A 23,163-nucleotide genomic window follows, 5' to 3' on the forward strand; every position below is an offset into this window, starting at 1 on the left:
AAGGTTGGTTCATTTCTAACATCACCTCCTAGACACAACTGTTCTTCCCTCTGAACTATTTATTTATCTGTTTATTTATTTTTGAGACAGAGTATCATTCTGTAGCCCAGGGTGGAATGCAGTAGCACAGTCATAGCTCACTGCAGCCTTGATTTCCCAGGTTTAAGTGATCCTCCTGCTTTAGCCTCCGAAGTAGCTGGGACTACAAGCATGTGACAACGTGCCCAGCTGATTTTTTTAAAAATTTTTAGTAGAGACAAGGTGTCACTGTGTTGCCCAGGTGGGTCTCAAATTCCTAAACTCAAGTGATCCTCCTGCCTGAGCCTTCCAAAGTCCTGAGATTACAGGTGTCAGCCACTGTGCCTGACATAAACTTTATCTATTGAATAAAGTTTGTTTTGTCTTTAATTTCTCATATAACTTACTCGGTCTCCATGATGTTGCAGCTGTGTGTGCCCTCTTTTGTACTCCCAGAGCTTTTTTTATTACTAAAGGAAGCATCACGGCTTATTATAATTGGTTGTTGATGGGTTTGTCCTCTGATCCTCCCACTTCCACCTCCCCAAACCAAATTTTCCACTCCTTGCAGGAAGGACTTAATTTTTATTCCTCTCTCTATTACCTGCATTCTCGTACTTTACATATTGCTGGCACTCAATGCAATTTTATAGCCTTGATATAAATTGAAATTGATTTAAATAGCAGCATCAGGCATTAAAGGACTCCTTGACAAACAGGGAAAGGTTAGAGGCTTCTTGGCGGGAAATAGTCCAGTGGAGAAAAACTTCTATCTGGGAAGAATCATGCAGGATGCAGGGAAGTGAGGGGGGAAAACTCCTATAGGACTTGGTCATCTCAAGAAGTCCATAATGTAGCCCACATTAGTGGAGATAACGAGGCATATCGTATTTTCAGAGTTCTCTGGGGGACACCCACCTCTAGTTCCTAGGGCTCTGAAGCAGCCCCTCAGGCAAGGAGGCTAAGGAGGAATATCTTTTTATGGCCTTTAAATCGAGGTTCCCTATCTGTCCCTCAGAGAAGTCTGTCTGTGTCCCTGTTTTTGTCCCTCTCCCTCACCAGCCAGTCCCCCACAACATTCCAGCCTGGGACAGGGAGAGGCCAGTAGACACAAAGCCCTCTGTATATGGGGTGGTATGTGTCCCCCCACCCCTCCACCCAGACTATACAATGCCCCTTCTGCTCCCTGCACTCTGCTCCCCTCCCCACCACCTCTCAACTGCACATGCCAGGCTGCAATTGGTTACTGGCTGAGGACAGCCTCCTCATGCTGGGGCACCAGGGGATTTTAAGCGGGTTCCAGAAACCCCCCGCTCAGTTCCTGGTTCCCCACTTTGTCAACCCCACAGACGCTCCGGGCCCCCACCCCTGCCCCAGCTATGGCTCCTGGGGCTCCCTCATCCAGCCCCAGCCCTATCCTGGCTGTGCTGCTCTTCTCTTCTTTGGGTAAGTGGAGCCACCCTAGTCTGGGAGCCTCGGGACTCAGGTGTGGGGACCCAGCAGCCCCACTACCTTCGCTGCCCTCCCCACTGCAACCAAAGAAAGAGCAAGCGGGAGCAGGAAGGTGACATTATATTCAGAGAGAAAAAAATACATGGCTGGGTGAGGTGGCTCACACCTGCAATCCCAGCACTTTGGGAGTCCAAGGGGGGACAATTATTTGAGCACAGTAGTTTGAGACCAGCCTGTACAACATAGTGAGACTCTATACATAAAATAAAAAATAATTATATAGATACAAAGTTTTATATAGAGTTATATATGAAAAACAAAAAAATGCATTTAGAGGAAAGCAATAGAGCTATTCTCTGAAAAGAAAGGGTAAAAGAGATTGTAGCAAGGGTAAAAGAGAGTGGGCGTGGCTGGAACCAGGTTGGAAACCAGTAGCATGCCCCCAGAGCCATGCTAAGAGCCCAGTGGGAAGCAGTGTTAGATCTCGTAATGGAACAGACTCAAACACCTGGGTTTGGTTCCCGCTTATCTTCTGGTAGTGCAGGAAGTGCCTAACCTTAGTTTTCCAGAAGGAAAAAGAGAGTGTGATCTAAATAGAGAGCCCAGGTTTGTGGTCTCAGCTCCTCAGATTTTTTTGTCTCTTTGTGGCTCCTCACCTGTTGTGTGGGTGAAGGGAGGGAGGTTCTATGAGATTCTGTGATCTTGTCCCTCTAAAGCTGTCTTCCTTCATAAGTTAACAAGCCCTTTCCTTGCCCCCTGGCAGATGCTGGGTGAGCAAGAGGTCAAAGCAGTATTATTGGAATGGCTCCTTTCCTTCTCTGAACTGCCCTGAATCCTAGTGCAACAAGTGAGCCGTAGGCAAGTGGTGGGAGGGAGGGGGGCAGCAAGGGAAGGGGGCTGGCCAGAATTCCCACAGTTCTCTACTGTCAGCTGCTTGAGCTCTAGACTCTTCTGGGTTATACTGGGCTACTTGGAGGTACCCTAAGAAAACATTAAAGATAGAGAGTTGGAGAAGGGCACAGTGAGAGAAGCAGAGGGAAGGAATCTTGTATAAGGGAGAGGGAGAGTTCTATCTCAACATTTGTTCCACTCGTAGAACCATTAGCAGAGCAGAGAAGGGCAATGGTTGATATCATAGCAGGAGGAATAGAAGTTAGAGCCAATGAATAACCTCCCTCATTACACAAGGGGGATTCCCAAGAAGGTTCTCAGGTGGAAGTTCCAGGAGGTAAGTAAATAGTATTGCATGCTGAGGTGAGAGATTCAGGACAATGGGGGTGGGAGTAGGGGTGGCATGAGTCCCCCAACCTTCGTCCAACAATGGGACTTTGTTTGATTTCCACCTCCCCCTCCTGTAGAACAAAAAGGTCTACAGTTGCCCATCCCTGGGGTCAGCCCACACACATAGTCTCTCTGGAATGACCTTCCTTGTGTGGGTAAGTCTTGGGGTGGCACTGGGCCAGAATGGCCAAGAGGGTGAGGACGGTTGAACTATAGAGGGCTCACATGTAGAGTCATCTGAGCTCTAGGCTTGGGGTCTTGCTCTGCACCTAGCTGAGAGGGGTATGAGGTCCTTCCCTTCCTGACTCCCCAGCCAAGAGCAAGCTGTGTGGCGACCAGGGATTCAGCAAGGAGGACAGTTGTGCCAGGGAAGAAGACTTACATTCTCTAGTTATCCTCATTTTTTTTTCTGCAAGAAATTTGAGTTTGCTGCATTATCAAATACAATGCAGCTGTTAAAATAAGAGTGATATGTCTGAATCTACAGGGAAAGCTCCTCCAGATACATGTATTCTTAGGCAAAAAAGAAAACACTAGAATACAATGCAGTATGTATGTAAAAAAAAGATTCGTTGTAAGTACATGTATATCTTGAGTTTATTGAGTTTGTACTGAGTTTGACTCATACTAGATGGATAACTGGTTACATCTTGGAAGAGACTAGAGAAAAGGAATTTGTTGGGCTGAGTGTCCAAGGAGACTTTTGTTTTATTTCTATTGCTTGAACAGTTTATAAGAACGCAATATGTATTACCTGTAAAATTTATAATAAATTTAAAAAATTTAAAACACTACATCTAAAGGATAGCTTAAGAGTTGGATGCTGATCCAAAGGGAACGTAAGACTTAAAAGGCAGAACCCAATCTCTGGAAGTCCCCAGGAGAATTCTGTTAGTGCTGATTTCATCTCCTGTACAGACATGCTGACGAGCTTGACAGACACAGTATTTATGCTCATCTGTTCAGTTAGTCCCAAGAGACTTGGGACCCAGAATTTGTTTGCTTCTTTTCCAAATTGGCCTCTGACCTGTGACTCAGCCTTTGATTTCCTACTGATCTCCCTACCTCACTGGTCCCATATGTGTGCATCTGATTCCCCGATTTGTGTTTGCAGTGCTGTCCCCGGCCCAGGCTATCGTGGTTTACACCGACAGGGAGGTCCATGGTGCTGTGGGCTCCCGGGTGACCCTGCACTGCTCCTTTTGGTCCAGTGAGTGGGTCTCAGATGACATCTCCTTCACTTGGCGCTACCAGCCTGAAGGGGGCAGAGATGCTATTTCGGTGAGTGCCTGGAGGAATCCTGGGGTTGGAGAACAGAAAGTGCTTCAAAGAACAACAAAAAAGAGAACTTGGGCTAAGGAGAGGGAAATCCTTTATGAATCATAACCCCACCTCTGGTAAGGCAAATGACAATCTTTATCACCCTGACTATGTCCGGTCTACATCGTCCTCCCTTCCCCAGCACTACCTTTTCCAGCCCAAGATCCCTTACCCTGATGCTGGAGCTAAGCGGTTTTTTTCCTTCTTTTCTTTCTATAACAAATTATGATGCTAAGTTTTGACAGCTGTGTTCTCATTAGGGTCCTCTCACATGCTTCCCCTCATTCCTCATAGATCTTCCACTATGCCAAGGGACAACCCTACATCGACGAGGTGGGGACCTTCAAAGAGCGCATCCAGTGGGTAGGGGACCCTCGCTGGAAGGATGGCTCCATTGTCATACACAACCTAGACTACAGCGACAATGGCACTTTCACTTGTGACGTCAAAAACCCTCCAGACATAGTGGGCAAGACCTCTCAGGTCACGCTGTATGTCTTTGAAAAAGGTGTGAGAGGGGATGGGGACAAGGATCTGGGAGGCAGTTTGGGAGGGGATCAGGGAGGACTGACAGGTGGGGCAAGAGGCAAAAAGCCCAGCCTAAGGACCTTCAGGCTCTGGGAGGGTGGGCAGAAGGCAGTTTTGACTGGGAGTCCAACATCCTCAATGCAGGGCACAGACGCGGACTAGGAACCACAGACACAGGGCCCTGCTCATTCTTCCACTTCTTTTCCCACTCCTCCTAGTGCCAACTAGGTACGGGGTGATTCTGGGAGCTGTGATCGGGGGTGTCCTCGGGGTGGTGCTGTTGCTGCTGCTGCTTTTCTACCTGATTCGGTACTGCTGGCTACGCCGGCAAGCGGCCCTGCAGAGGAGGCTCAGGTAAGGAGGGGAGCCAGGCTCCCCTCCCCCTCTCCCCACTGTCCCCTGCTCCCCCACCTGGGCGGAGACTACTCCAGTGGGTGGAAGGGCCAACGTAAAGAGGAAGCTGTGTCCCGCGAGGCCAAACGCGCAGCGCCCTCTCTTCCTGCAGTGCCATGGAGAAGGGAAAATTGCACAAGCCTGGAAAGGACTCGTCGAAGCGCGGGCGGCAGGTTAGCTGGACTTGGGGCCTGTGCGAGATGGGAAGGAGAACCCTGGGAGCCGCCGGGGAGCAGTGAGTGGTGGGATGGGAACCGTCAAGCCCCAGTCGCGCGGTGACTGATGTGTGCGCCTCTCTCCCAGACGCCAGTGCTGTATGCCATGCTGGACCACAGCAGAAGCACCAAAGCTGCCAGTGAGAAGAAACCCAAGGGGCTGGGGGAGTCTCGCAAGGATAAGAAATAGCGGTTAGCGGGCCGGGCGGGGGGTCGGGGGTTAGGGGTGGAGTCCGCCAAAGGCCCAAAGGTGGTGGTCATCGAGATGGAGCTACGAAAGGATGAGCAGAGCTCGGAGCTCCGGCCTGCTGTCAAGTCCCCCAGCAGAACCAGCCTCAAAAACGCCCTCAAGAACATGATGGGCCTGGACTCGGACAAGTGATGGCCGCCCCCAACCCTAGGCCCTGCCAGAGCAGAGGGACCTAGGCTCCTCTTAGCCCCGTCTAGGTGCTTCCCTTCCTTGCTCCCCCCGCCCTGCCCTGCCTGCACCTCCCTTTGAGATGTAAGTTTCATTCCAGAATTCATTCCCTAGGCAATTGTATTTTCCCCCACCTTCACCCCTGGCTTGCTGGGAGCCCAGGAGCTAATCCTACCCCTCACCTGCCCCAAGGACTACGTGTTTGGTGCCTGTCCGCCTGGGCACTGAGAAGAAAGGGACCTTGATACCTTCTGCCTCACGTCCAGGCCACCTGGCATTCCCATCCCCTGCATTCCCCAGCCTACTCGCTGGCTGTTTCCTCTCCCATTCCCTCCCTCCCCTCTACCAGGTGGCCCAGCTCCATACTCTGTCCCCCCCCACCGCCCAGCTAACGCCCAAAGCACCCAGATCAAACTGTCCTTCAGGGTTTATTTAGGTTATTATTTTTTATTTTTTAATCCACTCTTTGTTTATCTGTGCCCATCCTCTGCCCTTACACCCATGACTGAGGACCAATGACGTCATGTGGCTTTTGCAATTCTTCAACCCCCTCCCCCTTAAGCCCTTAATGAAGAGCCAGCCCACGCAGAGGGGCCCCTGATCCTCACAATTCGGTATAGAGTTGGTGCCCCCCCCCCCGCCCACCACCACTTTGGAGCACTGTTCTGGGACTCCAGGTCTGGAAAGTGAGGGAGAGAGAATGGATCCTCATAGATCAGGGAGTGGAGGAGGGGCAAATGAGCCTTAAGAAATGGTTTTTAAACAACAAAACAGAAAGCAGGAAAAACAAATGGGAAATGGGCCGGGGTTGGGGGCGCGGGAAGAGGCTGCACTCCAGCCACAAGGGATTCTTAGGATTTTTCTACATTCTGTATATTTCTTCTCAAACCTCCAAATGTCCTTAAATGTTTAATAAACACTGACATTTCCAGAAGCTGCTGCCTCGTCAAAAATTTCCTAGTTCTCCTGGGAATAATTCCTGCCCCCCACCCATCCCCAACCTTCCATACTTGGATTCAGTTGTTGAGTGTGTTTTTTGGGGCTGGACTTATATAGTATACTAGAAGGAACTCTGAAATAGGCTCACAAGACACATTCATACACTCAACAAATACGCAGTGAGATTATACTACGTTGTAAACTCTGTCAGTCTCTGCTTTCATGTGAGTTAAGACACAGAATTCCTCTTCACCAAGATCTGAATCTTAAAACATTCCAGCCACTCACTAGCTGTGTGATACCCAGGACAGTTGTGTGACTTTGGTAAGCTTATTTATGTACTTGTAAACAATTTAAATGATACCTGCCCTGCTTAATTCCTAGGGACTTTGTAACAATCAAATGAGATTCTGTGTATGAAAAACTTTGTAAGCTATAAGTTGATACACAACTAAAATATTAAGGAGTTTAATATCTGTTTCTAGTCCTTGCCTAAGGGAGTACACTTTACAAATTAGCACGAATCCCATTCACCTCTCTAAACAGACACTATTTTGTTTTGTTTGTATACAGTTTTATCTCTGTTTACCTATTAATAGGTACACTATTAATAACTCATTAGTTTGTTGGTATGTCAATTTAGGTACACCATTAATAACCTAGTATCCTGAACTGATCCTGGAAAAACATATATTTATCATTTTCCCCTGGGGATTACTGATGGCAAAAAACAAACAAACAAACAAAACAATGCTGACAGGTCATTTCTTCCCCTTGTTAAGAGGCTAAAGATATGATTAACACCAGCTTTACCAAAACCCAGAGTGTTTCCATTTGTTTGAAGGATGTCTTCCACATCTTGAAAAAAAAATTAATCTGACTTCATTTAAATATAAAAGCTAATGGATTATATATAGCTTTTCGTCTGGGGGAAGGTGGGAGAGGAAACTTAGTCACAACTCAGTAATAAAGTTGGGAATATCTTAAGATCAAGATTCCTTATTGGTTGAGTGCAGTGGCTCATGCCTATAATCCCAGCACTTTGGGAGGCTGAGGCAGGTGGATCAGCTGAAGACAGGAGTTCAAGCCCAGCCTGGCCAACATAATGCAATCTCGTCTCCACTAAAAACACAAAAATTAGTCAGGCATGATGGCGGTTGTCTGTAATCCCAGCTACTCAGCTGATCCAGGAGAATCACTTGAACTCAAGAGGCAGAGGTTGCAGTGAGTTGAGATCACACTGTTGCATTCCAGACTGGGCAATAAGAGCAAGACTCCGTCTCAAAAAAAATAAATAAAAATAAAAAATAAAAATAAAATTCCATATTAGTTAAGATGCTGAACTGTCCATTATTCATTAGACAGTTGCAGCTGGGTTCTCTGCTTAAACTTCCCAGGCTGTTAGGAGAGTCAAATGAGATAGGGTGTGTGGCTCCCACCTATAATCCCAGCACTTTGGGAGGCCAAGGTGGGCAGATAGTGGAGTTCAAGACCAGCCTGACCAACATAGCTAAACACCGCCTCTACTGAAAATACAAAAATTATCTGGGCATGGTGGTACCCACTTGTAATCTCGGCTATTCAAGAGGCTGGTGCACGAGAATTGTTTGAACCCAGGAGGCAAAGGTTGCAGTGAGCCAAGATCGTACCATTGCACTCCAGCCTGGGCAACACAGGAAGACTGTCTCATTTAAAAAAGAGAGAGAGAGAGAGAGAGAGAGTCAAATGAAACATTATGCTACTTATGAGATAGAGCATAGCTCAAACTTTCTCATTTAATTACACTTTTGTTCTAAAATTTATCAGCCACCTGCATTTTGCTAGCTCAGTTTACCCATTTATTTTAAAATTTCTTATTCTATCCGGAATCCTGATATCTTGGGACATTTTGCAACCTTTGCATTAAGCTTTTTCATAAGCATTGCCACACTTAATGGGTTTTTCTAGGACTGTGTCCATTTTCCACAATCCCCAACAAAATAAGCCACAAACCCCTTTCTTTCCTCTGCAGTAAACCATTAATTAAAATCCAGAATAATGATTCAGGTAAAGGGAAATGACATTGTTATATGGGAAACTTTGAATCCTATCTAATTATTACTTTGAAATAAATTGTTCATAATCCTCAGTGCATTGTTAATAATAGCAATAATTTTGACCAGGCATGTGAGCACTTTGAGAATAATTTAAAACCTTTTTCAGTGTTGACCATAAAAAAAAGAAACCACCAAGATTATAACCTAATTTATGAATACACATACAAAACATCTAAATAAAATATTTGCGAAAGAGAATTCCACAGTGAGTTAATAAAATAATAAATTACGACCATGAAGAATTTATTCTGGGAATGAAAGAATAGTTCAGTATCAGGAAACCTACTAACAGAATGCATTATATTAACATAGGGGGAAAAAACATAATTCAATCAAGAGGAGATGTGAAAAAAAAAGCACTGTTTCTTAGTAGCTATTCTACAAAACATTCTAAGAATCCTTAGATATAGACACCAGGTTTTTGTGAAAAAAGAAAAAAACATTCTAGGTAAAATAGAAATCGAAATAACATAACGAAGACTATTTTTCAAAAATCATTTAAAAAGCATATTAGGCCAGGCGTGGTGGCTCAAGCCTGTAATCCCAGCACTTTGGGAGGCCGAGGTGGGTGGATCACGAGGTCGAGAGATCAAGACCATCCTGGCCAACATGGTGAAACCCTGTCTCTACTAAAAATACAAAAATTGGCTGGGCGTGGTGGCGTGCACCTGTAGTCCCAGCTACTCGGGAGGCTGAAGCAGGAGAATTGCTTGAACCCGGGAGGGGGATGTTGCAGTGAGCCAAGATTGTGCCACTGCACTCCAGCCTGGCGCCTGGCGACAAAGTGAAATTCTGTCTCAAAAAAAAAAAAAAGCGTATCAAATATGAAACATTGCAGCCATTGTCATTAAATTAGAAAACAAGACAGTACATATATTATCACTAATAATATTCAATATTGTTTTTGAAGAATTTAACTAGTATTAAACCAAGAACTAGGAACAATCTGTATACATAGACGAGAAACTTACCTTTATTTGCAGCTAATATAATTGTGTTTCTAAGAAATCTATAAGATGAAACTAGACAAGTATTGAACTTGTTTAGAAGTCAAGAAGTCAATCTGGTAGTGTGATTATAAAGAAGTCAATCTGGTAGTGTGATTATAAAGAAGTCAATCTGGTAGTGTGATTATAAAATCAATTTATTTCAGTCTATAACTAGAAATCTAGCTAGAAATGGAAATAAGAGGGAAGCCCACTGATGACAGTAAAAAGAACAAAAACAAAAATTAACAAGAAAGGTACATAACCTATATGAAAAAAATATGATTTATTAAATAACAATATGTGAAAGTCGTCAGAATCCAAATGGAGACACTCGTGTTAAAAAAGGAAAAACAAGACCAGGCGCAGTGCCTCACTCCTGTAATCTCAGCACTTTGGGATCTGAAGTGGGTGGATCACTTGAGGTCAGGAGTTCAAAACCAGCCTGGCCAACATGGTGAAACCCTATCTCTACTAAAAATACAAAAAATTAGCCAGGCATGGTGGCACTCGCCTATGATCCCAGCTATTCAAGAGACTGAGGCAGGAGAATCAGAAACTGGAAGACAGAGGCTTCAGTCAGCTGAGATCGAGTTACTGCCATCCAATCTGGGCGACAAAGCAAGGCGCCATCTTAAAAAAAAAAAAAAAAAAAAAAAAAAAAACTGACAAACAGAGCCAGGGAGGGCTATGAAGAAACAGGTTCTCATGCATAAATACCTGATAACAAAAGCTATCACAAAAGAATGCAAAATGGGGACTCCAAGGAAGGAGGGGTGAGGAACAGAAAACTACAAATTGGGGTTCAGTATATACTGCTCGGGTGATGGGTGCACCAAAATCTCACAAATCACCACTAAATAACTTATTCATGTAACCAAATACCACCTGTTCCCCAAGAACCTATGGAAATTTTTTTTTTTTTTTTTTTGAGACACAATTTTGCTCTTGTTGCTCAGGCTGGAGTGCAATGGTGCAATCTCAACTCACGGCAACCTCTGCCTCCCAGGTTCAAGCGATTCTCCTGCCTCAGCCTCCCGAGTATCTGAAATTACAGCCCCCCCACCACCACCATGCCTAGCTAATTTTTGTATTTTTAGTAGAGATAGGGTTTCGCCATGGTGGCCAGGCTAGTCTTGAACTCTTGGCCTCAGGTGATACAGCCACCTCAGTCTCCCAAAGTGCTGGGATTACAGGTGTGAGCCACCACACCTGACTGGAAATTTAAAAAAAAAATTTAATTCTATGAGAAATAAACATTAGTTCAACATTTTTGAAATATTTTCTTCACCCTCATTAAATTATTAAATAAAATAATAAATCTATTTAGGCTATAATCAAATGGATTTTTGATCTCCTTGCAAATGAATTTTGCCCACTGTTTTGCAGCCATATTTTTTCTTTATCTTTGCATGTTCTCACTTACAAGTGAGAGTCAAGCACTGGGTACAAATGGACGTAACAATGGGAACAGTAGACACTGGGGACTATCTGAGGGGAAAGAGAGATGAGGGAAGGGCTGAAAAACTACTTACTGGGTACTGTGCTCAGTACCCGGTGATGGCATCATTTGTACCCCAAACCTCAGCATCACACAGTATACCAATGTAGCAAACCTGTCCATGTAACCCTGAATCTAAAATAAAAGTTGAAATTAAACAAACAAAAAACGCAGAAACTGCAAACTTGCACAAAGGCCGTCAGAACCTTACACAAAAAATATATCTACAAGGACATCTACCCAGCAACTGTCTGTGAAACCTCTAACTGGCATTGCCTTTATTGATTCTTGTAGCAAAGGATAATTATTAATATCTCAAAACAATTACATAAGCCTCCTCATTTTGCCTTTAAAAATCTTGGTCAGTCAGGCACGTTGGTTCACGCCTGTAATCCCAGCAATTTGGGAGGCCAAGGCGGTCGGATTGCTTGTGTCTAGGAGTTTGAGACCAGCCTGGGCAACATGGTGAAACTACCATCTCTACAAAAATTAGCCACGTTCGGGTGAGCACCTGTAGTCTCAGCTACTCAGGAAGCTCACTTGAGCCCAGGAGGTGGAGGCTGCAGTGAGCTGAAATCACATCACGGCACTTCAGCCTGGGTGACAAAGCAAGACCCTGTCTCAAAAAAAAAAAAAAAAAAAAAAAGGCATTTCAGTTTAGTGGTAAATAAATGGATTGTTTAACAAATATATTGGCATTGGCACAATAGACTTATATGTCTGGAAGAAAACAAAATACAATTTTTCCCTCACATCCTATATAAAAATAAAATAAAATTGTAAAAAAAACAAATACTAGAAGGAAATAAAAATATTTCTTTAATCTCCAAATGAGGAAGACCTTTAAGCAAGACAGGAAATCCAGAAATCATAAAAGAAAGTAACAAAAAGTTTAACCTCTTTTTTTTTTTTTTTTTTTTTGAGACGGAGTTTCGCCCTTGTTACCCAGGCTGGAGTGCAATGGCGCAATCTCGGCTCACCGCAACCTCCGCCTCCTGGGTTCAGGCAATTCTCCTGCCTCAGCCTCCTGAGTAGCTGGGACTACAGGCACGTGCCACCATGCCCAGCTAATTTTTTGCACTTTTAGTAGAGACAGGGTTTCACCATGTTGACCAGGATGGTCTCGATCTCTCAATCTCGTGATCCACCCGCCTCGGCCTCCCAAAGTGCTGGGATTACAGGCTTGAGCCACCGCGCCCGGCAACCTCTTTTTTTTTTTTAGATAGAGCGTGGCTCTGTCACCCAGGCTGGAGGGCAGTGGCATGATCTTGGCTCACTGCAACCTCTGCCTCCCAGGTTCAAGCGATTCTCCTGCCTCAGCCTCCCAAGTTGCTGGGATTACAGGCGTCCACCAACATGCCTGGCTATTTTTAGTACATATGGGGTTTTTCATGTTGGCTAGGCTGGTCTCAAACTCCTGACCTCGAGTGATCCTCCTGCCTCGGCCTCCCAAAGTGCTGGGATTACAGGCATGAACTATTGTGCCCAACCTAGTTTAACCTCTTTAATGGCAAAATACATCATAAAGAAAGGCAAAAGACAACTGGTGATGATGGATAAAATACAAGACATATGAAATGTCTTTCTACACATTTCTTTTTCATTTTAGGCGGAGTCTCACTCTGCAGCCAAGTTGGAGTGCAATGGCGCCATCTCAGCTCACCGCAACCTCTGCCTCCCGGGTTCGAGTGATTCTCCTGCCTCAGCCTCCTGAGTAGGTGGGACTACAGGCACACGCCACCATGCCCAGCTAACTTTTTGTGTGTTTTTAGTAGCGACAGGGTTTCACATGTTGACTAGAATGATCTCGATCGCTTGACCTTGTGATCTGCCCACCTCAGACTCCCAAAGTGCTGGGATTACAGGCGTGAGCCACCTCGCCCAGCCCCTACACATTTCTTATTATCTCCCAAATTCCTACCTCCAGCTACTGCCCCATTTCTCTGCTTCCCTATATAGCAAAACTCCTTGAACAAGTCTAGGATTACTATCTTTAATACCTCCCATTCTTTCTTCAACCCTCATCAATCATGCCTCTATCCCCATCACTCCACTAAAACTGCTTGTCTCAAAGGGTGTTAATGATGCTTATTTTGCAGATTCAGTTGTCACATTTGTCTTCCTCATCCTCTCAGCAGTATTCAACATTACCAGCCACCTCCTCTTTCTGTGAACACTTTATCTCTTGACTTCCCAGAAACATACTAACCTGATTTTCTCCTAACTCTTTGAGAAATGTACAACTTTTTTTCTTTTTCTTTTTCTTTTTTCTTTTTTTTTTTTTTTGAGATAGAAGCTCGCTCTGTCACCCAGGCTGGAGTGCAGTGGCACGCTCTCTGCTCACTGCAACCTCCACCTCCAGGGTTCAAGTGATTCTTCTGCCTCAGCCTCCCGAGTAGCTGGGACTACAGGCATGCACCATCACACCTGGTTAATTTTTGTATTTTTAGTAGAGATGGGGTTTTATCATGTTGGCAAAGCTGATCTCAAGCTCCTGTGTTTGAGTGATCTGCTTGCCTTGGCCTCCCAAACTGCTGGAATTACAGGCATGAACCACTGTGCCTGGCTGATAAATTAACTTTAAATCAGAGATTGCAACAACTTGGAAAACATCTTTTGTTTGTCCTACACAATATGTTTGTTTATTCAGATAATGCTACAATTGGTTGTCACTGGACAACCATCACCTTGAGATGAATATTGTTTTCCCTTTTAGATGGGATCTAATCCTCACTTCTCTCATTTCCTTAACTGCCTGATCACTATAAACATAAGAGTTTGAAGACAGATCCAAGATGGCTGATCACTAGCAGCTCGGGATTGTAGCTCCCAGTGAAAGCACAAAGAACGAGAGGACGCCATACCTTCACATGAATTCTTGTTGCTCACGCACCTGGAGATTCCCAGCGGAGGAGCCCCACGGGTCGCCAGCGCGACTCTTGTGACCGGTGAGGCGGTTTTGCCGGAGCCTTGTAGCGTCAGTTCTTGATGCAGAGTCAGAAAAGCACCATCAATCTTAACGCCGCTGATTTAGTCGGCGCAGTGGGTTGCTCAGATTTCGGCGCTGAGAATCAATAAGTTGGACGTCCACTCAGAAATTACAAAGACGGTAAATACAAAGACCACAGATGGATAAATTTATAACGAAGGGAAGAAAACAGCCGAAAAAGGCTGAGAATACCCAAGATCAGAACGCCTCTCCCTCAGTGGGGGATCCCAGTTCCTCATCAGCAACGAAACAAGGCTTGATGGAGAACGAGTGTGTTCCAATTACAGAAGCAGGCTTCAAAATGTGGATAATGAGAAACTTCTGTGAATTAAAAGAACTTGTTTTAACCCAATCCAAAGAAACTAAGAACTTTGAAAAAAGACTTGACGAAATGTTAACAAGAATACACAATTTAGAGAGGAATATAAGTGAATTGATGGAGCTGAAAAACACAATAGGAGAACTTCGTGAAGTATGCACAAGTTTTAACAGCCAAATTGATCAAGCAGAAGAAAGGATATCAGAGGTCGAAGACCAACTCAATGAAATAAAACAAGAAGACAAGATTAGAGAAGAAAGGATAAAAAGGAACGAGCAAAGTCTCCAAGAAATATGGGACTATGTGAAAAGACCTAATCTACGCTTGATAGGTGTACCTGAATGTGATGAAGAGAATGAATCCAAGCTGGAAAATATGCTTCAGGACATTATTCAGGAAAATTTTCCCAGCCTAGTAAGGCAGGATAATATTCAACTCCAGGTAATACAGAGAACACTGCAGAGATATTCCTCAAGAAGAGCAACTCCAAGGCACATAATCATCAGATTCACCAGGGTTGAAATGAAGGAGAAAATACTAAGGGCAGCCAGAGAGAAAGGTCAGGTTACCCACAAAGGGAAGCCTATCAGACTTACAGCAGATCTCTCAGCAGAAACCCTACAAGCCAGAAGAGAGTGGGGACCAATATTCAACATCCTTAAAGAAAAGAACTTTCAACCCAGAATTTCACATCCAGCCAAATTAAGCTTCACAAGTGAAGGAAAAATAAAGTTTTTTGTGAATAAGCAAGCACTCAGAGATTTCATCACCACCAGGCCTGCTTTACAAGAGCTTCTGAAAGAACCACTACACATAGAAAGGAACAAACAGTATCAGCCTTTCTAAAAAAATACCAAAAAGAGCATAAATATAATGAAGAATTTACATCAACTAATGGGCAAAATAGCCAGCTAATATTAAATGGCAGTATTAAACTCATATTATTATTAATTCTAAATTTAAATTGACTAAATCCCCCAATCCAAAGACAGACAGGCAATTTGAATAAAAAACTAAAACCAATCAGTATGCTGCATCCAGACCCATCTCACATTCAAGGATACACAAAGACTCAAAACAAGGGATGGAGAAGGATTTACCAACCAACCAGAGAGCTAAAATAAATAAATAAAAAGCAGAAGTTACAATTAAGCAATAAAGATCAAAAGAAGCAAAGAAGGACATTATATAATGATAAAAGGATCAATGCAACAACAAGAAGAGCTAAAGACCCTAAATATATATGCGCCCAATACAGGAATACGCAGACATACAAGACTTATGAAGAGACTTAGACTCCCACATAATAATAGTGGGAGACTTCAACATTAATATTAGACAGATCAATGAGACAGAAAATTAACAACGATATTCAGGACTTGAACTCAGATCTGGAGCAAGTAAATGTAATTAACATTTATAGAACTCTCCACTTTAAATATACAAAATATACACTCTTATCAGTACCACATCATATCAACTTAGAAGTTTAAACGAAATGTTGGCTGGCTCCTTGTTTGTTGTTCTCTTCCCTCATTTTCTTTCATATCTCCATTATTAAGGACAATTATAGGCATACCCATATTTAGACTGCATTCTAGCCCAGGCAATAAAGCAATACCCCCATCCTCTCTCCCTCTTCCTCTTTCTCTTTCTTCCTCTTCTTTATTCTTTTTCTTATTAAAAAAAAAAAGAACAAAAGAAAACTATAGCATATATATCAGATGATTGAAAGTGGTTGCAGCCTACTTCTTACTCTTAGGCTTTTACAAATATTGTACTCCCAGGATCTGTTAATTCAGCAGGGCAGAATATTTAAATGATGTAACTAGGAAACATTAGGTTACTACATCACAGTATTACCTGAATTTTGGCTATGCTGATGTTCCATATTTTATGAATAGCTATAATCCTTAAAATATCTGTTCAAATCTCACCTTGTCAGTAAAGTCTTCTCTCTTCTCCTCCTTAGTGTTCTCTATTTCTACTACCCTGTTTTATCTTTCTTTACAACACTTAAGAAAAAAAAAAAAGTTTGCTACCCTGCCTTAAAACATCTAAGAAATTGTTGGACAAATATTCTTATATGGAAATAAGGTTGGAGAAGGAAAGACATGGTCAGACTACAAACACAGAGCTTTTCACAGTTCTTCAAATAGGCCATCAGTGATTGTATCCATCTCTGATTACGTTAATTCAGTCATAGTCCCACCAATTATTCTATCATGTAAACTATATTGCAAAGTGCACTTCCAGTAACTTGTCTAATAATATAAAAAGAAGAGAGGAGGCTGGGCGTGGTGGCTCATGCCTGTAATCCAAGCACTTTGGAGGACAAGGCGGGCAGATCACCTGAGGTCGGGAGTTCAAGACCAGCCTGATCAACATGGTGAAACCCTGTCTTTTTAAAAAAAAAAGAGAGAGAGAGAGAGAGAGAGAGAGAGAGAGAGGAGAGATGAATAAAAATGAGTAACATAAACACATATCTATAGTAAGCAAATAGAAAATAAGCCAATTTCCTACAGTCCAGTCCTCTTTTCCTTAATTGGGTCGAAAGCCATATTCCACTTCTTTCACTATGCATTCTGTATTTCCCCACTCTCAGTCAGAACCTCAGATGTTCTTCACCTGTACAGGGACCCAAACTTCCATTTCTCACTCAAGGCCTGAGCTCTCAACTGTCTTGCCTTTTGTTGTTGTTGTTGTTGCTACTATATTTGTCCATTAACCTTACTGTTAAGCTGGGAAGTACTAAGTGGCACTCCCAGAGAATTCCCTGGGTTCTGGAAATAGCTTTTCCTGTTTCCACCATGCAGCCAACTCAATTTCCCCTATGTAATCAGGATCAGTCACACCAGCCAGTGGAATACAGTAGCCCTCCCTTATCTGTGGCGGATGTATTCCAAGACCTTTCTGGATGCCTGAAACCAGGAATGGTACTGAACCCCATATATACTGTGTTTTTTTCCTATACATATATGCCTATGATAATTTTTTTTTTTTTTTTTTTTTTTTTTTTTTTTAGATGGCGTCTCCCTCTGTCACCCAGGCTGGAGTGCAGTAGCACGATCTCAGTTCATTGCAACCTTTGCCTCCCTGATTCAAGTGATTCTCCTGCCTCAGCCTCCCAAGTAGCTGGGATTATACGTGTGTGCCACCATGCCTGGCTAATTTTTGTACTTTTGGTAGAGACGGGTTTCACTGTGATTCTCAAGCTGATCTCAAACTCTTGACCTCAAGTGATCCACCCACCTTGGCCTCCCAAAGTGCTGGGATTATAGGTGTGAGCCACCTCGTCTGGCCCAGGATTAAGTTTAATTTACCAGTTATGCACAGTAAGAGATTAATATCAATAACTACTACTAATAGAAAACAATTATAACAGTTTGCCAACATCACTACTCTTGCACTTTGGGGCTATTACTGAGTAAAATAAGTGCTACTTGAACACAAGCACTCAGAGAGCTGATTTGATAACTGAGGCAGCTACTAAATGACTAAAGGGTGGGTAATGTATACAGCATGGATAGACTGGACAAAGGATAATTACATCCCTGGCAGCACAAGATTTCATCATGCTACTCAGAATGGTATGTTATTTAAAATTCATGAATTGTTTATTTCCGGGATTCTCCACTTAATATTTTCAGACCACAGTTGGCTGTGGGAAACCTTGAGAAGTGAAGCCATAAATAAGTGGGTATGGGGAACTATTTTAATCGTTTGGTTTGGCTTTTTTGTTCAGTGTCATATAAAGCCCCAAACAGCCAGGTGGCATTCTTGTCTTCCAAGTCAATGAAACCATTGCTGTGTTCACTGGTGAACACAATCTTCCTCTGGAGACTAAGTCTTCCAGACTTCTTTTGTCTCCCAGCTCAGAGCTGCTGGGAAACAAAAACTCTATGAGTGGGTTATTAGTGTAACAGTGGAAGAGCCATTCCCGCTTCTACTTGCCGACTCCTGAACCCATATATTCTGGCTTTGGGGAAAACACCACCATATAATGGCCTCTCATTCAAGGCACATACTGCACCTTGTAAGATGGATCCCCAGTCTTTCGGGGTATTTTCTCCCAAGTGTTGCTTTGAGTCTTTAGTAAGTCAGTCCATGTTTCAAATAGGCATGTCCTTCCAGGTGATGAGAAATGTGGTAAGATCACTTAATTCCATGAGCACGAGCCCATTACGTACTGTACTTCCTTTGCTGCGAAGTAAGTTCCTCGTTTAGACACAATGCTATGGGGAATGCCATGACTATGGATAAGGCATTTTGTGAGCCCACAAATGGTGGTCCTGGCAAAAGCATTGTGGACAAGGAAGGCAAATCCATATTCAGAATGTATCTTTCAGCAGGGCGTGATGGCTCATGCCTATAATCCCAGCTACTTGGGAGGCTGAAGTGGGAGGACGGCTTCAGCCCAGAAGGCAGCGGTTGCCATGAGCAGTGATTGTGTGACTGTGCCACTGCACTCCAGCCTGAGTGACAGAGCAAGACCCTATCTAAAAAAAAAATAATAATAATAACCTCTGCCCCCTCCATGATGGAGAAAGTCCAGGGTAATTAACCTACCGTTAAGCATCAAGTGGGAAGGCGGTCTCCTAAGAGAATAGTGTCTATCAGGGACTCAGTATTGGTTTCTGCTGTTGACATATTAGGCACTCAGCAGTAGCATTAATTAAATCAGCCTTGGTAAGGGAAAGTTGCTGTATGTTGTTGAGCTCACGCATAGCCTCTATGCCTGCCAAAATGGCCACTTTGACCAAGGGCTAATGGAGGAGCACTGTGGGTGCCAGGAAAAGAGGCCTTTGGTGGATATTCACCTGGAACATTAATTTTTTTCACAGTGTGTATCCATTCTGTGTTCCATTCATATATCTCTTCTTCATCTGTAATATAAACCAGTAAATATGTAGATATATGTTTATTAAAAGAAATTGGCTCACATGATTTTGGAGGGTGTGAATTCTCAAGATCTGCAGAAAAGTCCCAAAACCTGCAGTCTGCAGGCCTGACTACCAGCAAGCTAATGGCATAAGTTCCAATTCAAGTCCAAAGGCAGGAGAAGACCAATGTCTCAGTTTAAATACCATCAAGCAGAGAGAATGAATTTTCTCTCATTCAGCCTTCTGTTCTATGTAAACCTTCAGTAGATTGGGTGAGGCTCACCCATAATGGGGAGGACAATCTGCTTCAGCCTACTGATTCTAATGTTAGTCTCATCCAGAAACACCCTCGTAGACACACTCAGAATTATGTTTAACCAAATATCTGGGCAACTTGTGGCCCAGTCAAGTTGACACTTAAAATTAACTATCACATACCACCATTTCCATTTCATGATAAATTGCTGCTTTGTGGCCAGGCACAGTGATTTATGCCTGTAATCCCAGCACTTTGGGAGGCAAAGGCATGTGAATGGCTTGAGCCCAGGAGTTTGAGACCAGCCTGGGCAACACGGCAAAACCCCATCTCTACAAAAAACACAAAAATTAGCCAGGTGAGGTGGTGCACACCTGTAGTCCCAGCTACACATGAGGCTGAACTTGGAGGATCAGTTGAGCACAGGAGGCAGAGGTGGCAGTGAGCTGAGACCTCACCACTGTGCTCTAGCCTGGGCAACAGAGTGAGACCCTGTTTCAGAAAAAAAAAAAAAATGCTGCTGTGTACACTCAATATTATGGTTAGGTGAGTTAAACAATATCCAGTTCATGAAGAGAAGCTAAGATCCCATAGTTACCCAATGTCTTCTAATCTTCTTTTCCTGCTTAGTTCATTTAAGGGAGCTGAGTGTGCCATCAGTCTACAAGTCAGGGTCATATATATATATATATACATAGAGAGAGAGAGAGAGAGAGAGAGAGAGAGAGATACATATACTTTTTTTTTTTTTTTTTTTTTTGAGACAGAGTCTCACTCTGTCACCCAGGCTGGAGTGCAGTGGTGTGATCTCAGCTCACTGCAACCTCCGCCTCCCAGGTTCAAGCAATTCTCCTGCCTCAGCCTCTCGAGTAGCTGGGATTACAGGAACCCACCGCCACGCCCAGCTACTTTTTGTATTTTTAGTAGAGATGGGGTTTCACCATGTTGGCCAGGCTGGTCTTGAACTCCTGATCTCAGGTGATCCACTCGCCTTGGCATCTTAGAGTGTTGGGATTACAGGCGTGAACCACTGCTCCAGGACTCCAATGGGACTTTTAAAGTCAAGTGAGATGTGGGACAATTATTTTTTGTGCAGCATTGTCCTGGTCCTTGCAGTATTGTCTGGCATCCTTGCCTCCTAAATACCAGGAACCTTCACCACCATCAACACACACACACACACATACACACACACCCCTAAAAAACACCCCCACAGATTCCCAAAATATCCCTAGAGGTCAGTGCACCCACTGTTTGAGAACTGATTTAGAAGCCTAAATGAGGCCTGGGGCCTTCCCATGAGTTAGAGGAGAGGGGATATACATACCTACTCACTGTCTTACACTAATGGGAGTCTGTTGATCTTCTTGGCCTTCCTTGCTTCTAGGCCTGCATTTTGGCCCTACTTTGCAAGTTCTGAGCCCCATTTCTCTATCTGTTTCATTCAAACCACTTTTAATTCCAGAGAGCGTAGTCACATGTTCCCTGGAGTACAAGGAGAAGCAGCTAGATGAGGAGATCAAGGCACTGATACAATTCTGGAAGGTGTCTGCTAGGACCGTCGGGTAAAGCCAGGATCTGGTTTTTCCCTAGAAGGATGAGGGACCAGAGAAGGTACACATCTTACCTGTCTAGGTTATGAGGGACCGAGCAGACATGCCTGAGCTCAGCTAAGGGAAGTTCTGCCCTATAAGCTAGGCTGGAAAACATCCTTGACAAGCAATCTACTGCCTTTCGCTTATCTAGTCCCTTATCAGGGTAATACAGAGGGTCTAGATTCTGGAGCGAGACTGCCGGAGTTCTGATTCAAGCTCAACCACTCACTTGTTTTGGGCAGCTTATTTAAAATTTCTGTGCCTCGGTTTCTTCATTAGTAAAATGGGATAGTATCTATGTCATCAAGCAGCAAGAACTAAATGAGTTAATATATGTAAACGTGCTTAGAATGGGATCTGACACAGAACAACTTACAAATCTTAGATATTGCTATTATCATTCACGTCCTGTAGGTAGCATAAGGCTAGGGAATCACCTCAAGTTGGGAGTGAACATTCCTGAAGACCCTAAGTCTGATGTAACCTGAGCCAACAAAGAGTTATGTGCAGGTAGGGATACTCTCAAGTGATCTAGTGGAGGTGGCTGGCTCCCCTTGCTTCATGCTGACTGGTGAGTAAGGAAAGCCTGTGATGATGGTGACCATGGTGATCATGATCATGATGATGACTGAAGCATGATGCTGGGAGGAAGGAGCCAACAAGGGAATGAGGAGGCTCTTCCTGCACCCTAGTGAACAGGCTGACTTTCTGCTTGTCTGTGGACTGTGAATCTCTGCCTTTGTAGATCTGGAGTCAGAGCTGCCACCTAAACAACCAGAAAGAAAGGCGCCATTTTACTACAAAAAGCAAACCTCCTGTCCCCCACCCTCAATTTTCAGAGGCACAAGCAGCAGAGGCGCTACATCTGGAGATAAGATGGTGAAGGGAGACAGCAGCTCACTGGAGAGTGATTCCAGCGAGGGCAAGTTGTCAGGGACTGAGTACAGCAGGGACAAAGAAGCTGCCAGGAGCCACTCCCACTGCAAACAGTTCCAAAAATAAGGGAAACTCAGCAAGGGCAAGAGGGTGGAGAGAATGGCAAAGAGGTGGGCACAGAGCACACCTCCCAAAAAGGACATTAGGGCAAGGATTAGTTGCAAGAGGAGGAGATGGAAAAGATGGAAGTGGAAAGAGCTAGTTCTAGATTGGGGCAAGATCAAGGAATGTGGAGGGTCCTACCCGGCAGCAACACCAAGTCTCTGAAATTAGAATTGCAGGATTGTCCAGGGAGCAGAATCCTTCTACCTTTAGCTGACTGAAACTTCACCAAGATCTTCATATTTGGACTTTGGGAACATATTTACAAGTACATCCCCTGCTTGGATTGCCAGACCTCTCCCACGTATAGATGGGACTATAATCCCAGCTCTGCCACCCCTACACAGTCAAAAAAAAAACACCAAAACAGATATCAGCGATATGGATTTGATATTGTGATATAATAAGAAATATATATTTGGTTATCCTCCTCCAGTTTTGGCACAGCAGGTCCAAGCACAGAGCTCCTAAAACCCTTAGAATTTCCTAAGTGAGCCAGGTGCAGTGGCACATGCCTATAGTCCCAGTTTCTCAGGAGGCTGAGGTGGGAGGATTGCACCTGTGAATAGCCACTGCACTGAAGACTGGGCAACATAGTGAGACCTCATCTCTAGAAACAAATTTTTTAATTAAAAAAATTTTTTAAGAAATTCTTGAGTGTTAAGAGGAAGAGCATCTTTTATAATTTGTAATAAGCCCCTTTCAACCTTACCTGTGCTTATGTTAATGACGTGACTCTTCGGAGGATGAAAGCCTGGTTGCCAGAGAAACCAACCTTGTGATTAGAGGTTTGGAACTTTCAGCCCTCCCACCCCCCACCAGGCCTTCAGGAAAGGCAGAGAGACTGGAGATTGACTTAATCAACAATGGTCAATGATTCAATCAACCATCCCTACATAATAATGCCTCCATAAGCACCTTAAACATGGGGCTTGA

General features: G+C 43.8%; 1 protein-coding gene across 1 annotated transcript; it reads left to right on the forward strand.

The window, feature by feature from the left end:
* The first annotated feature begins 1,354 nt into the window (after positions 1 to 1,354).
* On the forward strand, positions 1,355 to 6,595 carry MPZ (myelin protein zero). Its single transcript, XM_003937989.4, has 6 exons — positions 1,355 to 1,464; positions 3,866 to 4,032; positions 4,366 to 4,579; positions 4,818 to 4,953; positions 5,105 to 5,165; positions 5,296 to 6,595. The coding sequence occupies exons 1-6, from the start codon at positions 1,398 to 1,400 to the stop codon at positions 5,395 to 5,397; spliced, it is 747 nt and encodes a 248-aa protein (XP_003938038.3). The 5' UTR covers positions 1,355 to 1,397; the 3' UTR covers positions 5,398 to 6,595.
* The last annotated feature ends 16,568 nt before the right edge of the window (positions 6,596 to 23,163 follow it).

The sequence above is a fragment of the Saimiri boliviensis genome, chromosome 19, assembly GCF_048565385.1.
Source record: "Saimiri boliviensis isolate mSaiBol1 chromosome 19, mSaiBol1.pri, whole genome shotgun sequence".
In the NCBI taxonomy this organism is placed as follows: Eukaryota; Metazoa; Chordata; class Mammalia; order Primates; family Cebidae; genus Saimiri; species Saimiri boliviensis.

Excerpts from the sequence above, each read along its gene's own strand:
- MPZ (XM_003937989.4), top strand. The coding sequence starts at position 1,398 with ATGGCTCCTGGGGCTCCCTCATCCAGCCCCAGCCCTATCCTGGCTGTG. Across the intron at positions 4,954-5,104 it reads GCCCTGCAGAGGAGGCTCAG|TGCCATGGAGAAGGGAAAAT; the intron begins GTAAGGAGGGGA and ends CTCTTCCTGCAG. Across the intron at positions 5,166-5,295 it reads CGTCGAAGCGCGGGCGGCAG|ACGCCAGTGCTGTATGCCAT; the intron begins GTTAGCTGGACT and ends CCTCTCTCCCAG.